Raw genomic sequence first — 14157 nt, forward strand, 5'->3', positions numbered from 1 at the left:
AAAATGCTAACAGGGTAACAACGTCCCCAGAAAATATACTCTAAAGAAATCAGAAAAGACCTGAAGCCGGAGGAAAAGAAAGGGAAAGAAAGAAAAAAGAAAAAGATAAAAACAAACAAAAACAGAACAAAACAAAACCAGAATATGATCAAATATGATCAGGCTGGTGCATAGATCAGTGCCATATACTAGATTTTGGGTGTATTTTGGTCTGTTAGAAGAAAGTGCGTCCCAAAATTTTAAAGAAAGAAAAACTTATATATGTACAAAAATAAGGGTTGATATGATGAAGGAATGGAATATGACTTTAAAGATGAAAATTATAAAAAATTTTATAAAAGGAATTGATAAGTTGTTTGGAAAAAAGAAAGAAGAGGATTAAAAAAAAAAAGGAATGTGATCAGGCAGGAGACTAGAACAAAGCCATACACTAGAGATTTAGGGTATATTTTGATCTGTTAGAAGAAACTGTATCTCAAAATTTTAAAGAGAGAACAACTTATATATATATGCCAAAAATACGGGTAACTATTATGAAGGGATAGAATATGACTCAAAATGAAAAATAAAAAATTTTTTTAAAAAGGGATTGATAAGATGTTCGTTGAAAAAGGGAAAAAGAAAAATGCAAAAAAAAAAAAAGACAGTTAAAAAAAAATGAACTTTGAAAGACTAAAGAATCATGGTAAAAAAAGCCATGGATTCTATGTGCAGTATTCTCCTAGCGCTGGAGTTCTGCAGTTCTCATTGATCCGTAAACTTGGTCTTGGCTGGCTGTTCTCGCTGATATTCTGGGGGAGGGGCCTGTTGCCGTGGTTCCCAGTGTCTTTGCCAGAGGCGGAATTGCCCCGCCCTTGCCTGGTCCAGGTTAAGTAATCTGCTGGGGTTTGCTCTAGGGAGCTTTTGTTCTCCCGCAAGCTTTCCCTACAGCTTTGGGGGAGGAGAGTGAAAATGGCGGCCTCCCAGTCTCTGCCCTGGAGGAGCGGAGAACTCAGGGCCCTGCTCCTCTGTGAGCCCCCAGAGAAAAGCAGTCAATCACTCCCGTCTCCCTGGTCTCTGGCTGCACTCCATGCTCACCGGCCTGTGACCCAGCGTTTCTATTTCTGGCACCCGACTAGGTGTGGAGTCTCCTAACCCAGCAGATCCCTGCAGTGCGCTTCCGCGCCGCTCCTCAGGGGGGAGGAAGGTGAGTCTCCCCGGATCTGCTGCTTGTTGGGTCCCTGCTGGAGGAGCAGTGGCCCGACTGTGCCGCGGATCAGGGTTTATGGCAACCCTGAGCTGAGAGCCCGCGCCTGGGCTCCGTCTCTGCAGCCGGCTTCCCCGCTCCCATACCTGGGAGCTCTGCTGCACTCAGGCACCCCCGGTCTTTCTGTGACCCGAGGGTCCTGAGACCACACTGTCCCACGAGGGTTCCACCCCCCGCTTAGCCACCGGAGCGATGTCCCTCAGCGGAGCAGACTTCTAAAGTTCCAATTTTGTGCTCCGTTGCTCTGTCACTTGCCAGAAGCGGCAGATGGAGGCCCCCTCCCCCACCGTTTATCCTCCCGAATATCGCCTCGGATTCACTTCTCCGCACGTCCTACCTTCCAGAAAGTGGTTGCTTTTCTGTTCAGAGAGTTGTTGCTTTTCTTTTCTTCGATCTCCTGTTGAGTTTGTAGGTGTTCAGAATGGTTTGATCCCTATACAGCTGAATTCCTCGAGTGGAAGGTATTCTGGTAAAAGCAAACTGAATTTTTCCTTCCCTTATTTTCCATATATTTTAACACGAAAAGTAAAGGTTTTATTGAAGATAATAATATGCCTATTTATGCCCCTTCTGATTTACCTTTAAATCTTGGACGTCTATCAGTCTTTAAGGAGCAGACAGATCTACTTCTTTTATCTTCCAGGTAAGAAGAAAATATGCTAGCATAGGGTCATTTTTCCTCTGTAGTCTCAGATGTTTGGGGCTTTACCCGATTAGTCTATTGGCCTATTGATGATAAGAGGCTTATTTTTGTCTCTTGTATGATCCCCAACATAGACAAAAATAGCATATACTCTTAGTCTCAAAAATATACATAATCCCAGACTCTGGAACATCTCTTCCTTGCACTAATACCAGACAGTACTCCTACAGAATTCTGTGTGCTAACAGCCTCTTCCCATCTTGGTAACTCAGCTTTCCTAGAGAGGAAAGGAGAGGACTACTTCACCAGATTATAAAAATTACTTGGGATCCTTCCCACTTTTTGTTTGTATATACTTTTTCTTTCTTTCTTTTTTTTCTGCCTTCATAGTTTAGCCCAGGTGTCTTATTTGTATCAGGACTTTACAGGTTTTTTTTCTCATTGGTAATTGTCGTCCCCTATGTTCTGAGCACGTGCATATCAGACCCATGAGTTCTAGCTCTGTCCTATCTTTGAATATCATCAGGTTGAGCAATGTTTGGCTTGGTCCTATAATAACCTTTACACAACCTCACATCTTACTTTAGTAAATATTTCTGAAATATGTGGGGAAGTGGTTATTGGTAATTAAAAACCCATTCTAGGGCAGCCCACTGACCAGCTCATCACCCAGCCTATCCTGTCTCAAATACCCATCCATCCCAGGTGCTCTCCTAGATCAAATAGGACTCCACAGAAACAATATTGTTAGCATTTCTCTAACAAGAATGAGGGGTAAGAGGGAAGAGAGGAATTAATACCCTGTAGATGAGCTATAAAAAAAGTTTTCTCCAGATATTTTTTTATCTGATGTTGTATTATATGGGTTTGCTTGATATTGTTCTTTATTCTTTAAAAAAAAATTAAGCCACAATGCAAGAATTAATACTTTTTTTTCTTTTTAGTTTCCAAGAGAAGACTTACAGCAAGATGAATAATCCAGCTATCAAGAGACTAGGAAATCACATTATCAAATCTCCCGAAGACAAGCGAGAATACCGTGGGCTAGAGCTGGCCAATGGTATCAAAGTACTTCTCATCAGTGATCCGACCACGGATAAGTCATCAGCAGCACTTGATGTGCACATAGGTACAATTTAAATTGTGAATTGAGCTTGGTTCTGTTTTCTTGATCTAATGTTGAGATTTATTAGAACTCTCCATGTGTGTGCAAATAGACTTCCTAGTTACAGTTTGATCTACCCTACTTTGTACAATAGCCCTGTACAGCTATTGGCAATCTACATTTGTCAAAATCAAATAATCTTACATTTATTTACCAAGACATTTTGTTAGCTTCTCAGCTAAGGTGACCTAGCAGCAACGAAATTAATTCCAATCCTTTAGTTAGCAGTGGTAATGCTTTCGCTTTTGTACACTTTTGGTACACTAGGAAATAATCATATTTTCTAGATTCTTGTGTGCACATTTCCTTTTAAATTTAATGTGGCTTTAATCAGTTGATTCTTACCTGTATGTACATAGGTGTGTTTCTTTTTTTCCTCTCTGAAAAGCTTTTATTTAACTCAGTGGCATTTTAAAATTGAGGAAATAAGGTAATAACCATCATGTATTGAACAAATAATTATTGCCAAGTACAGCATAGTGCATTTTGCAAATATCATTTGATTTGAGTTCACACAGCTCTCTAGAGTAGGTATATATAGAAAAAGTGACTGTGGCAAGATAAGGTATTGTGCTCACAGTTTCACAGTCAGCAGAGCTGGTAACCCTAAACCTACACTCTTAGCACTACACTGTATTATCTCCTGCAATAAAATGTCAGAGCTAGAACGTTCTAGCTCTTATAAAACAGTGAATTCAACCCTTTCTTTTCCTCCAGTGTGATGTGTGAGGAAACTCATGTCCAGAGAGTTTAAGTAATCTGCCCAAAGTCACCAACTAATTAATATCAAAAGCTAAGGCTAGAATCGAAACAGTACCCTTTTAGAGCAGCCTGTGCCTAACTTTCTCTGACTGTGTGGTTGGAGTTGTCATGTTAATGGAAGTTCCACATCATCTGCAATCCATCTGTATTTTATAACTTTCAACATAAAAAAAAGATTTGTGGTATGTATTTTTTTCTTTTCTTTCAGGTTCATTGTCAGATCCGCCAAATATTGCTGGCTTAAGTCATTTTTGTGAACATATGCTATTTTTGGGAACAAAGAAATACCCTAAAGAAAATGAATACAGCCAGTTTCTCAGTGAGCACGCAGGAAGTTCAAATGCCTTTACTAGCGGAGAACATACCAATTACTATTTCGATGTTTCCCACGAACACCTAGAAGGTGCCCTAGACAGGTAATGCTGAATACCGTATGAATTTTCCAACTTTGTGCACTTTATTACATTAATAGTAGTAACAGTTACTATTTTTACAAAGATGTCTTCACAGCTTTATAGCTTAACAAAAAGTATTTTAACCAGTATTTCCCCCTGTGTTTTATAAAAAAGAAAAAAATAATGGGTGATATTATATATTTTGTGGTAGAGGAAAAATAATGGCGTGACTTTAAACCAGTCTTTAGCCCTACATATTTTATTGACTTATAAAATTCTCACCAGCTCTCCCCATTCTAACTGGTATTCCATATAAAGCATGTCATGAAGAATAAACCAGAAGTGTCATGGATTTCTTTTCAAACATGCTCCTATTCCAGAATGCTATAGTTACTCTAGTCTCAGGGATACTTAGTGGATATAGAATTTTTTTTTTTTAATTGAAGTATAATAGACATTGTATTAGTTTCAGGTATATAACATAATGATTCAGTATTTGTATACATTAGAAAATGATCACCATTATGAGTCTAGATACCATCTGTCATCATACAAAATTACAAAAAATTTTTTTCTTATGAGAACTTTTAAGATTTACTCTTTTGCAACTTTCAAGTTTGCAATGCCTTATTATGGACTATAGTTACCATGCCATACATTATATCCCCAGTGACTTTTCTAACTGGAAGTTTGTATCTCTTGACTCCTTTCACTCACCTCCTACATCCCCTTTCTTTTGACAACTGCCAGTCTGTTCTCTGTATTTATGGGTTTTGTTTTGTTTTTTTACATTCCACCTATACGTGAGATCATATTTGTCTTTCTCTGTCTGACCTATTTCATTTAGCATAATACCCCTAGGTCCATCCATGTTGTTGCAAATGGTAAGATTGCATTCTTTTTTTTTTACAGCTGAGTAATACTCCGTTGTGTATATACACTGCATTTTCTTTATCCATTCGTCCATCCATGGACATTTTGGTTGTTTTCATATCTTGGCTATTGTAAATAATGCTGCAGTGAACATAGGAGTGCTTATATCTTTTCAAATTAGTGTTTTTTTTCCCTTTGGATATACACCCAGAAGTGGAATTGCTGGATCATATGGTTGTTTTAGTTTTAATTTTTTGAGGGTTGTCGTCCACAGTGGCAGCACCAATTTACATTCCCACCAACACAGGGGTTCCTTTATCTCCACATTCTTGCCGACACTTGTTATTTCTTGTCTTTTTGATAACAGCCATTCTGGCTGGTGTGAGGTGATATCTCATTGTGTGACACAGAATGTTTTGACCAGCTGTTTCAACCCTGGGGACGTTTTGTGAAAGTATTTTCTGGGGCAAGCTCCATTAGGCCGATTTAATTTCTTGGTCAATTTTCTACACAGCTAACAATTTGTAATTTTTTGTCATATTAGTGATTTGACTCATTATCCAAAGTGTAATTTTTCCTTGATAACTTTTTATAGTTTTCTCTATTGCCAAGAAGGTGTAATTCTGCAGCTTTTTGATGGGTCTGTAATGAATTTTGACTTAGCAGTTTTAGTAATAGCTTTATTTGCTTACTTATATTAATAATAGTCATCACATTTTTTAAAAAACCTAGTAGTTTGACTTTATTCCTTAGCGGAAAGAACATTAACAGGGAAGAGGCATGGGTTTGGGATACATGGCTGGGTCATAGTAGCCTGTTTCTTACTTATTCTAGTTATATTTCAGTCTTTAGGCAGCAGCTTTGAGGTGTAATCATCTTTTGTATGTATTCCCAGAAGACTTCCATTAATGAGTTCCCTGGGATCATACACTGAATTTAATTTCCTGCTTTACAAATGCTACAGCAGATGTTCATTATAATCTCTGTATGATGGAGGATGTCTGTTACTTGACTCAGAGGATTAAAAAAAAAATACTTGTATAAGAGCATCTTCTTTTTTTTAAGATTTATTTTAGAGAGAGAACATGTGCGTGGAGGGAGGGCAGAGGGAAAGGGAGAGAGAATCTTAAGCAGACACTGCACTCAGCGCAGAGATGGTCATGGGGCTCCATCTCACGACCCTGAGATCATGACCTGAGCCAAAACCAAGAGTCTGACACTCAATGGACTGTGCCACCCAGGCACCTCATAAGAGCATCTTTTTAAAATATTGATTATACTGTGTCATTATCATGACCCTTTTACTTGGACCTATCCAGCTATGATATGTAGCTTTTAGGCACTTTTCCCAGCTTAAGCATATTGAGATAGGTAAAAGAGCTTACATGTCCAGAAATATCTGTATCTATGTATCTTTGATTATAGACTCCAGATAGATGGAGTTTTCCTTTGGATTGGTATGTGTAACGTGCTTAGCACAGTATCATATTTACTATGTGCATAAAATAAGTATCAAGTAGTGATTACAGTCTGTCTGGCAGCTGAACTGTGAGGTACAGTTGCTGAGATGTCTATAGATCCAGGAGCCTGTTAGGCCCTATTCGGACAGCCTCTGCTTGTGGCTTCATCTGAATTCTGGATCTTGTTTTTATAAGATGAGGTCTAAAGTTTCTTAAGATTCACTATATGAAATCATGCTTTAAATTGCAACCTGATGCAGGAGAGTTAACTTATAACTAAAGTTACTTTATTTTTTAAAAAAGATTTTATTTATTTATTTATTTGAGAGAAAACATGAGTAGGGGCAGGGTGGGGGAGGCAGAGGGAGAAGCAGACTCCCTGCTGATCAGGGATCCTGATGCAGTCTCGATCCCAGGACCCTGGGATCATGTTCTGAGCTGAAGGCAGATGCTTAATCAACTGGGCCAGCCAGGTGTCCCCCTAAAGTTATTTTAGTTTAAACTTTGGTACTACTACTAAAGGGTAGCCTCAAGAGAAGCATTTGATTACTTATGTTAGAGTTACATGCCATGTTATTTGTTGAATCACTGGTTATTAAAATTTTTAAATTCTCTTAATATTTTATAAAAGCCCATAATTGTGTCTTAGTCAAACTACTGTGTCATAGGATTTTCATTCCATTATTTTTTCCCCACTAGTTAAAGTTTGTTTTTCTCCATAAGAAGAAAAGATATTCAAATAGAGCCTTTAAAAAGTGGGTCACTTGGAGTGCCTGGGTGACTCAGTTGGTTAAGTGTCCGACTCTTGATCTCAGCTCAGGTCTTGATCTCATGGTCGTGAGTTTGAGCCCCATGTTGGACTCCACGCCCAGCGTGGCACCTACTTAAAAAGAAATTTTTAAAAATGTAGATCACTTAGTTTGTCCTAAAATGTCTGAATCTTATTGCAGTTGCACCTAAAACTGTAAATTTAAGATTGATTTGCCCAAGAAGTGTCACCTGCCTTTTCCTTTTTTGGAGAATTAGCCGTACATAAGAAGGAGTTTCATGACTTGCCAAATTGCATATCTTAAATAGATTGCTACAGTCTTTGTAAGTCTGCCTTGACTTTTTGCTGTTGTGATATTTTTACTTATATTAAGAAATATATATTTGGTTTTTCTGTCTATTTCTGGCCCATACCTCATAAAACCCTTGGAATTTCCTAGATGATGAGAGTATTAAAGGTTTCTTTTGGTATGTTAATAAGGTGACTTTGGGGAAGCCCTTAGGTAACCTGAGGGGGGCTGGTTTCCAGGGCAACTAGCCCTGTGATTGGAAGGTTGGAACTTTCACTCCTGTCCCTAGACCTTCCAGGAGTGGAAGGAAGGGCTGGAGTTCAGTCACCAATGGCTTGTGATTTAATCAGTCATGCTCATGTAATGAAGCCTCCATAAAAACCCAAGAGGACAGGGTTTGCAGAACTTCTAGGTTGGTGAAAACATGGAGGTTGGGGAGAGTGGCCTCCATGCCTCTTCCTGTGTACCTTGCCCTGTGCATCCTTTCCATCTGGCTATTCCTGAATTACATCCTTTTATAATAAACTGGTAATCTATTAAGTAAAACATTTCTCTGAGTCCTGTGAGCTGCTGTAGCAAAATAATTAAACCAGAGGGAGTGGTGGCAACCTCTGATCTGTAACCAGTTAGTTAGAAGCCCAGGTACAACGTGGACTTGGGATTGGCATCTTAAGTGTGTCGACTGAGTGTATTTTCACTAATATCCCTGGGGTAGATTGATTTCTCTGAATTTACATATGTCCAGTATTTTTCTTCTGTTACTTAGAACTTATTTCGCATTTCTTTTCTCTTGGTAGCAATGGTAGTTTTTTTGGTTCTGTAGAATTCATATTTCTTATCTGTTAAGTTTCAAACATATTTTTTAAAGGCCACTCATTTAAAATAACAGCTTTTGAATTGTTAATTATGTTTCACACCCTTAGGTTTGCACAGTTTTTCCTGTGCCCCTTATTTGATGAGAGTTGCAAAGACAGAGAGGTGAATGCAGTTGATTCAGAACATGAGAAGAATGTGATGAACGATGCCTGGAGACTCTTTCAGTTGGAAAAAGCTACGGGGAATCCCAAACATCCCTTCAGCAAATTTGGGACAGGTTTGTCAACAGCGGCTTTCATGCATTAGTTTTCTCTGACCTCATTTAAACCCATGGCCTCTTTTCACAGTATTGTATTTTACAGTTCAGATTAGAGGATTTTAGAACTCCCCATTCCTAGTACCCTGTTCTTTATAAACTCACAGTCCTGAGAAAAGGTTGTTCTATTGTTGGTACTCCCTGTTATTGCTTACCGTACCCCTGCACTTAATGTTATCTGTCTGGTCCCTGTGTAGGCATTTATATTTGTGGCTTGTGACCTGAAATGAGGCTGAAGCTTAGGTGTATGAGCTTCATGGAGAAAGTGATGGGTTATTAAGAAGAGTGATCCACTATGAAGCAAGTTTGTTGGATAAGAAGATATAAAATGGAATTCAGAGTTTAGAAGCAGTAAGAGTGAAGTCACTCTAACAGGTGACTAGCATTTTGGCTGGTAGTTCAAAAAGATGTCAAATGGGCTCTTGGCAATGGACTTCATACATAAAATTTGGGAAGATATTCTCAAAATTATGGTAATAATGACCTAAGCAATTATTTAACCCTCTAGAGGACTACTCTGGCCATCATTCAAACAGGGGTCTGAATGTTTAAGGAGCACAGCAGTTAGAGGTGTGAATAGAGGTTAAGTAGCATTTCAAAGAGAAAATAGATCCTAGTATTCTGAAGTCTACTTTCCAAATAGAAGTGCTTTTTTTAATGCTCACTTCAAGGCGTGTTGAATTGTCTTGCTCCCATCACCTTCACCTCTACTCCCTACACATGCTTAGCATCCCTCATGGGGATGCCTCTGTGGGAGCTTGAACGCTGTAGAAGACACACTAGGTCCCTGCTCTCAGAGTGCTGCAATCTCCTGGAAAGAGATTAGAGGTGGGGATGACAGGGAGTAGAATAACATCAATGTGGGGATTCTGATTTCATAATTGTACCCTTTTTCTTTATTCAATTTTTCATTAAAAAGTACATGTTTAATTTAAATATTTAAACAGTGCAAAAGTCCTTTTAAAAAAAAAAAGCAAAAACAAAAACTCTCTTTTCCTCATCTACTCCTGCCAGTCCCACTCACCAGATGTAATCGTTGTTAACAGGTTGCTATGATTAAAATACTGCTTTAGGGATTATAAAATGGCATAAAAATAATAGATTGTTCAGTGCACTTACAAATTTATGCATCTTATATAACTTAATTTGGGAACGTTTTTTAAGACTATAAAGACAGCTTTCTTTCAGTTTGGATACCATTCTAGTATATCCCAACAGCAGCCAGGGAATTAGCATAGCTTTGCAGAATTAGAAGGAGTTTTGTTTTTTTTAAGTTTATTTATTTATTTTTTAGTAATTGCTACACCCAACGGGCACAAACTCCATGACCCCAAGAGTAAGAGTCACATGCTCTTCTGACTGAGCCATCCAGGTGCCCTGAATTAGGCGTTTTTATTTATTTATTTATTTAATTTATTTTTTAAAAAGGATTTATTATTTTAGAGAGAGAGAGAAAGAGGGAACAAGCAGGGGGAGGGGCAGAGGGAGAGGAAGAGAGAATTATAGGAGTTTTTAAACATTGTGACTAGAAGCAGTAATATTATATTCTTTAGATTTACCGTACTTGGCACTCAATGTCAACATCATTGCTAAGATGAATACTGTGGTCCCTAAAATGTCTATGTAATGCTGAGTTGTTTGAAGGTAGCTTTTGGGTGCACCTAGGTGGCTTAGTTGGTTAAGTATCCGACTCTTGATTTGGGGGCTCAGGTCATGATCTCAGGGTTGGGAGAGATTGAGTCCCATGTCAGGCTCTGTGCTGGTGTAGAGCCTACTTAAGATTCTCTCTCTCCCTCTCCCTCTGATCCTCCCTGCCCCCCCCCCCAAAAAAAAGAAAGAAAGGTGGCTTTTGTAGAGAACGTCGGCATGCATGGTATATCAAGAAGGGGCTGTGAGTTGTAAAAAAAACCAGATTTCAAAATAATTACATCCAAATGGTTGTTGTCCTTTAAGTAGTCTCTCTGGTAGGGTAGATTACTTACACCAACAATGCTGCTATTGTGCAGAACATGTTGGAGCTCCTCTTTGAGAGTTGCTTTCTTTTAAATAGCCTCACTGGTGACAGATCATAATCAGCATAATCAGGAAGCAGCCACAAATCTTCCAGAAATAAATCCGGTGAATAAGACGGGTGATATTACTTCTGGTCTCAAGCAGGAACAATCTTAAAATGTTCTAGAGGAAGGTTTTAGGAGTGATGGGTGAAGAGAAACATTGAATGGTCATATATGTGTGGATGGATTCTGAGGGCATGCTTGTTTTTAATAAACCACCGACAAGGCTGGGCAGTTAGTGAAGTATGAGGTAATATAAACAGTTAAGAGATGACTAAGCCAGACTCACTACTAAAGTACAGAAAATGTGATAGAAGTAATGCAAATGCCAAGTTACCTTCTGATTTTAGAAGTATAGTTTCTAGGGGCGCTTGGGTGGTTCAGTCAGTTAAGTGTCCAACTCTTTGTTTGGGCTCAGGTCATGATCTCAGGGTCGTGAGATTGAACCCCACATCAGGCTCCGTGTTCAGCAGGGAACTCAGTTTATTTGAGATTCTCTCCCGCTGACCCTCCCCCTACTTGTGCAGGCACACGCACTCACATGCACGCTCGCTCTCTCTAAAATAATCTTTTTTAAAAAATGATTTTTAAAAGAAGTATAAACTAACATTGAACTTTTTGGAGTAGAGGTTCTGTCCATTTTTAAGGTCACAGATATGTTTGGAAACATGATGGAAGCTGTATACCCTCACCCTAGAAATACACATACAACATTTTATAGAAGTGATCCTTGAAAAAGAATCCTTGTCAAAAAAAAAAAAAAGAATCCTTGTCAGAAATTTATAGTTTACTTTTTTACTTTTAGTGACTTCAGATGTTTCTGTGAATGTGGGTCATTTTCTCCATCAAGGGATTAGGACTTATTATGTTAATAATAATAATAATACTTAAAATATTAAAATAAATTTAAAACATTTTTTATTTTTTTAAAAAGATTTTATTTATTTGACAGAGAGACAGCGAGAAAGGGAACACAAGCAGGGGGAGTAGGGAGAGGGAGAAGCAGGCTTCCCGCTGAGCAGGGAGCCCAATGCGGGGCTCAATACCAGGACCCTGGGATCACGACCTGAGCGGAAGGCAGACTCTTAACGACTGAGCCACCCAGGTGCCCCTAAAACATTATTACTTAGATAAAGATAACAGGAAAAGCTGAGTATTTTTAAATGAACAAAAGCATTGTGCTATTTATTTTTAAGAAAACCTTACAGTAAGATGTTTGGCCTTTATAGTGGTTTTTCATGCTTCAAAATAGTATAGATCAGTTGCTTTCAAACTTTTTTGTATATAATACACTGTAAGAAGCATGTTTTACTTAGCAACTCAGAGCACATATATGTGTGTTTGTGTAAGCAGCTAAAATGAAAGTTTTACTAAACAATATCTAATATCTCGGTCCCTCTGTTATATTCTTTCTTAAAAAAAAAAAAATTCTGGTCTGCCAATACATGAAATTTATTTCATTATAATCAATAGGTCCCAACCCAAGTGTTAGGCAGTCATTTTGGTGGGCTTAGAAAAAGCATCTGTTAAAGCTTAGCACTTGTTCATGAACAAAAACAGCAGGAGGGGTGCCTGGGTGGCTCAGTTGATCAAGTGTCCCGATTCTTGATTTCGACTCAGGTCATGATCTCAGGGTCCTGAGATCAAGTCCCACTGGGCGTGGAGCCTGCTTAAGATTCTCTCTCTCTTCCTCTCCCTCTGCCCTCCCTCCCCATCCCAGCTCGTGTGCGTGCACATGTGCATGCACGTGTTCTCTCTCCAAAAACAAACAACAACAAACTCTTGAGCCAGTAAAACCCTGCACCAAACATAATTAATGATGGGGTTTCAAAAGGATTTCCATTGAAAGGCAAAAACAAAACAGGAATACTGTGTAATCACTTTTTCGTTCAGCTACCATATTATAGTTACTAATCATTGCAATAAGGGAAGGCAATGTGATATGTAAGAGGTAGAAAGGAAACAAAAGAAGACTTACTCCATGATTGTCTGCATAAAAATATTCAAGCAAATCTTTAGATCAATCATTAAAAATAAGATAATTCGTCAAGGTTGCCAAAAGACAAGAAACACTAAAATTGCATTCTTTTATCAATAGTAATCAATTAGAAAAACGTTACAGGAAAAGTGATTTCACTTACAGTATAAAAATATCTATAAGGTATTTAGAAATAAATCTAACAAGAGGTGCAAGAAATACATAGTGCATATGAAAGAATACCTGAGTAAGTGGGAAGATAAACCATGTTCATGAATGGATAAACTCAGCATCACACAGACGTAAGTTCACAAATTTATCTTAATCCAATGCAGTGCCAGTTGAAAGCCCTAGTTTTGTTTTGTTTTGTTTGTTTGTTTGAGGAACCTGATAATCTGATTATAAAATTAGTAAGAAAGAGGGGTGCCTGGGTGGCTCAGTTGGTTGAGCATCCGACTCTTGGTTTCAGGTCAGATCATCATCTCGGGGTTGTGAGATTGAGCCCAATGGCAGGCTCCCTGCTCAATGGGGAATCTGCTTGAGATTCTTTCTCTCCCTCTCTCTCTGCCCCCCCATCCCCCCCGCTTGTGCGTGCTCATGCTGTCTCTCTAAAATAAATAAATCTTAAAAAAAAAAATTAGAAAAAGTAAAGGGCCAAGAATAGCAAAGATGCTTTTGAAGAACAACAAAGAAAGGACTAATTCTACCAGATACCAACACTTACTATTAAGGTCTTATTGTTACAGTAGTGGAACTGGTGTAAGAATACAGGAAGATAACAGATTATAGGCCCTAGAAATATACCTACACATATATGGAAATTTGACCTAAGACAGAGGTATGTTACAAGAGGTGAAGAAAGGGGAATTACCCGTGTAGAAATAAGTAAAATTAGATGCTCATCTCATACCATACACAAAGATAAATTCCAGGTCAATTAGACCTAATTATGGAAAGAAAACTTCACAACTTGTAGAAGAAAATACAGATTTTTTTTCATCTTAAGAAAAGTGTTCTTAAAAGGGGAAAAAAAAAAGAGACAAACCAAAAAACAGATTCTTAACTATAGAGAACAAACTGGAATTGATGGTTACCAGAGGGGAGTTGGGTGGGGATGGGTGAAATAGGTGAAGGGGATTAAGTATACACTTACCATGAAGAACACTGAGTAATGTACAGAATTGTTGAATCACTATACTGTACACCTGAAACTAATATAACCCTTTATTTTATTTATCTATTTTTAAAGATTTTATTTATTTATTCATGAGAGAGAGAGAGAGGCAGAGGGAGAAGCAGGCTCCCAAGGAGCAGGGAGCCCAATGCGGGACTTGATCCCAGAACCCTGGGATCACGACCTGAGCCGAAGGCAGACGCTTAACCGTCTGAGC

At 38.4% G+C, this 14157-nt stretch overlaps 1 protein-coding gene across 1 annotated transcript in view; it reads left to right on the forward strand.

The window, feature by feature from the left end:
* The window catches only part of IDE (insulin degrading enzyme), an 83296-nt gene that overhangs the window by 14283 nt on the left and 54856 nt on the right, over positions 1-14157 (forward strand). Inside the window, exons 2-4 of the mRNA XM_081823081.1 lie at positions 2834-3018; positions 4025-4232; positions 8526-8695. Coding sequence (XP_081679207.1) covers positions 2834-3018; positions 4025-4232; positions 8526-8695 — 563 coding nt within the window. The remainder of the gene's footprint in view (positions 1-2833; positions 3019-4024; positions 4233-8525; positions 8696-14157) is intronic.

This window comes from Leptonychotes weddellii, chromosome 6 (assembly GCF_054177405.1).
Source record: "Leptonychotes weddellii isolate Sample4059 chromosome 6, ASM5417740v2, whole genome shotgun sequence".
NCBI lineage: Eukaryota > Metazoa > Chordata > Mammalia > Carnivora > Phocidae > Leptonychotes > Leptonychotes weddellii.